General features: G+C 49.5%; 1 protein-coding gene across 1 annotated transcript; it reads left to right on the top strand.

Annotated features, from left to right (window-relative positions):
• The first annotated feature begins 1120 nt into the window (after window positions 1–1120).
• LOC147470369 (uncharacterized) lies at window positions 1121–1810 on the top strand. The gene is made up of 2 exons (XM_086544213.1): window positions 1121–1171; window positions 1421–1810. The coding sequence occupies exons 1-2, from the start codon at window positions 1121–1123 to the stop codon at window positions 1808–1810; spliced, it is 441 nt and encodes a 146-aa protein (XP_086400339.1).
• Window positions 1811–3989: the final 2179 nt, after the last annotated feature.

Raw genomic sequence — 3989 nt, 5'->3', positions numbered from 1 at the left:
TAAAGGATGCCCTGGCTACCCTGGTAGGAGACCACCCGGACGAATGGGATGAGCTCCTTCCGTACGTACGTCTCGCCCTGAACACGGCGGTACACAGGAGTACCGGACAGCCGCCGTTGTACCTCATGATAGGGAAGGATGGTTATTTCCCTGTAGGGCTGACGAACCGGCAGGAGATCGATGAGGGATCAGCTCAACGGTTCCGCGAAAGGCTCAAGGAAGCTCGAGCGGTTGCAGTGGAAACGGCCCGTCGCGCACAGTCGATATGGGCCGAGGACTACAACCGGAGAGTGCGGCAGAAGTTCACGCCAGCGGAGGGTGATCTTGTCCTTGTCAGAGAGTACGCCCGCAGGACAGGAGTTGCAGGCCGAGCCCTTGGTTCCCGGTGGAGTGGCCCTCTGCGGGTGAAGAAGCAGGTAGGCCCTGTCACCTTCATCTGCCAGTCAACGCAGCCGCCTTACCGAGAGAAGGGTTACCGCTTCCGCTTCAGGCTGAAACTGTCGTCCCGAAGCACCTCGCAGGGTTTTCGATGAAGAAAAGGGTCGGTGTATTTTAAACCTTTCCATGGCATCTCGGGAAAGTATAGTTACTTCTGATCCAGTATCCACAAATCCTTCAGCCGTTTGACCATTAACCTGTAAGTGTACTATGGGTCTATCCCTGTTTGATGGCTCCTTTTTACGGTGTTTCTGGTAGGAGTAACCGGGAGAAAAACAAGGATCAACTGCCTAAAGTAGGTTTTGACCTTCTATGGTGTAGCTTTTTTCAGACGTGAGACTGCTGCAATTGGTCGTCTTTAAAGAAGGGCTAACGTGGAAGTTTCGCCCTGTAAGGTGTTGGTGGGTGGTCCCTGATGTCTTCAAGGAAGGGCTAACGTTGAAGTTTCGCCCTGTAAGGTGTTGGTGGGTTATCCCTGATGTCATCTTTAAGGAAGGGCTAACGTGGAAGTTTCGCCCTGTAAGGTGTTGGTGGGTTATCCCTGATGTCGTCTTTAAGGAAGGGCTAACGTGGAAGTTTCGCCCTGTAAGGTGTTGGTGGGTTATCCCTGATGTCGTCTTTAAGGAAGGGCTAACGTGGAAGTTTCGCCCTGTAAGGTGTTGGTGGGTGGTCCCTGACGGTTATGTCCTCTTTTAAAAGAAGGGCTAACAGTGTTTCGCCGTGTAGTTTTAGAGTGGGTTATCCCTGATGTTTGCCTGACTCTAGCCACGCCTGCTCGGCAATGTCCTGTGTAGGAACTCTATTTCTTTCTACATACAAACTGACATACACTCATACACATAAATAACATACATTTTACACGTCTTCTACTGTCTCGCATATACATGGGTGCTGATCCCTTATCAGCTGGTGGCAGCCTACCCCTACACAGGACGGAACTCACGTTACCAAAAATAAATAAAAGCTGTAGTGATTCCCCGAGACATTCCCTTGCGTCTCCCTCCTGGTAGCCGCTGGACTTGCCGTTGTCACGGCGGAAGAGGGCTCACGAGGTGAACGCAGCGTTACTCCAGATAACTTCCCGTACTCGCATCTATGTGAGGCCAGGCCTGATGAATTCATCTGTGCAAACTGCAAGACTCTGGTCATGTGTGTGAAGGGTCAAGCTTTCACTCGTCGCTGCATCGATGATCACTTCTGTGCAGTAAAGAGCGAGTTTGGAGGGGGTGTATGCTACCCGGGAGAACCTGCGGCATGCACCTGTCAGACTGCCAATTCCTTCCAAGTTGACCCTTATGATCCACAGAGGTTCTTCGCTTGCAAGAACGTGGGATCTAAACCCGAGGGCTACAAGTGCCCAGATGGAATGTAGAAAGAAATAGAGTTCCTACACAGGACATTGCCGAGCAGGCGTGGCTAGAGTCAGGCAAACATTCTTATTCCCGTGTTTTACATTTTGTCTTGAAAGATATAAAATAAAGTTCCGAACATCAATGTTTATTATTTATTATTCCAAACACAAAAGGTCTCTCCTCCTCCCATATTCAAATAGATTCCTTGGCCTGGCCATGAATTTCTCTATGGCCGCAACCCTTTGAACAATAAAAATGGCAAGTAAAATTCAGTAAAAAAGAGAAAAAAAACAACAAGTGCCAAAAGGGCACAAGTTGTGAGCAGTGTCGTTGCCGAGCTAGTGGCTCATGTACAAGAGGGCATCTGCTGCCGAACCATGACCTCGCAGGGGTTATATGGGCCCCTTTCCAGGGGGGGGGGGGAGTCAGTTGCAGGTCCTCCTTCCAGGGAGGAAGTAAGTGGGTAGGCCCTCCAGGGCAACGCCATCTCTTGGTGCCTCTTCCCCCTCGTGGCGATAAAGGGGAAACTCGTGCATTTCCCCTGGAGGGATGGCTGGGGCGAAGCACATCACTACAACTCCTCCCCCTCGAAGTTCACAGGCTGCATTGTCAAGGCCTGTGGACTGAACCAAGAACTGCAAGAGAAAGGGGTTTTAATGCCGAGCATAGTTAAATCACCATCCAGGCAAAAGAATAAATCTGTAAAAATATAAAAAGGGGAGAGAACCGCGACCTTTAATAAAATCCAATATTAAGAAAATAAATTAATAAAAATATCAAGAAAAGAAATTAAAAACTGGCTGAAACCAACAAAAAAAATACCCAAACTTAAAACAAAAAGCAAAACTTAAAATTAACCTTAAAATAAAACCAGAGTAAAATTACCGTAAACATGGATAACCCGTTACTAACGGTTTACCAGGCGAGACCTCCTTTCCAGCGCTTTCCCAAAACTAGCAATTGTAGCAGTCTCACTCCTGAAAAGACCAGCTGCGCCGTAAAGGATCAAGACCTACTTGGCTCGTTCAACGCCGTTTACTCCCGGGTATTCGTACCATAAACACCGTACAACGAGCCATCGAACAGGAACGCCATCACAAATCAGGGATAACCCACACTAATATTCCTGACACTAGCAACTGTAGCAGTCTCACTTCGGAGAGAAACCAGCTACGCCATAAAGGGTTATTACCTAGTTAGGTGGTTTATGCTCGTTTTACTCCCGGCCACACCTACCAGGAACACCTGAATCCTCAGTTTCATCCTCGCCGGCGTCAGTCACGTCCACACCACCCTCGGGGAAGAACTCGAGCTCTTCTCGTACCACATACCGCTTCATCTGGTTACAGTGGTAACCCTTTTCTCGGTAAGGCGGCTGTGTTGACTGGCAGATGAAAGTGACAGGGCCTACCTGCTTCTTCACTCGGAGAGGGCCACTCCACCGGGAACCAAGAGCTCGGCCGGCAACTCCTGTCCGGCGGGCGTACTCTCTGACGAGGACAAGATCACCTTCTGCTGGCGTGAACTTTTGCCGCACTCTCCGGTTGTAGTCCTCGGCCCATATTGACTGTGCGCGACGGGCCGTTTCCACTGCAACCCCTCGAGCCTCCTTGAGCCTTTCGCGGAACCGTTGCGCGGATCCTTCATCAACCTCCTGCCTGTTTGTCAGCCCTACAGGGAAATAACCATCCTTCCCTATCATGAGGTACAACGGCGGCTGTCCGGTACTCCTGTGTACCGCCGTGTTCAGGGCGAGACGCACGTACGGAAGGAGCTCATCCCATTCGTCCGGGTGTTCTCCTACCAGGGTAGCCAGGGCATCCTTTATAACCCTGTTACTTCTTTCTACCATACCATTAGCCTGTGGATGGAAAGCCGTGGTATATCCCAACTTTATCTTCAACATTTCACATACCTGGGAAAATAGACGGTTTTTAAATTCACCCCCAGAATCCGTTACCAGAACATTAGGTGGTCCAAAAAGTGTCACATATTTCTCCACAAATGCATTAGCCACCGTTTCTGCATCCTTGTTCTTCAAAGGTATTAACTGCAAATACCTGGTAAGATGTTCTACGATGACCAGAACGTAACGGTAACCATTCAGAGATCCTTGCAAATCTAGAAGATCTGCCGACACCCTCTCCATAACCTGTGTCACCTCTGGGGCTGAACTTAATTTAGCCCTTCGCACCGCAA

The sequence above is a fragment of the Penaeus japonicus genome, unplaced genomic scaffold (assembly GCF_977035675.1).
Source record: "Penaeus japonicus unplaced genomic scaffold, GWHDUDI00000001_assembly GWHDUDI00000015, whole genome shotgun sequence".
In the NCBI taxonomy this organism is placed as follows: Eukaryota; Metazoa; Arthropoda; class Malacostraca; order Decapoda; family Penaeidae; genus Penaeus; species Penaeus japonicus.
Note: the sequence above shows the minus strand (reverse complement) of the source record. Positions and strands in the feature narration are given on the sequence as shown.

What these genes read in the sequence shown, in the direction of transcription:
- LOC147470369 (XM_086544213.1), top strand. Translation starts at nt 1,121, where the DNA reads ATGTCCTCTTTTAAAAGAAGGGCTAACAGTGTTTCGCCGTGTAGTTTT. An exon ending in TTTCGCCGTGTAGTTTTAGA is followed by an intron (nt 1,172 to 1,420) that starts GTGGGTTATCCC and finishes TGATTCCCCGAG; the next exon opens with ACATTCCCTTGCGTCTCCCT.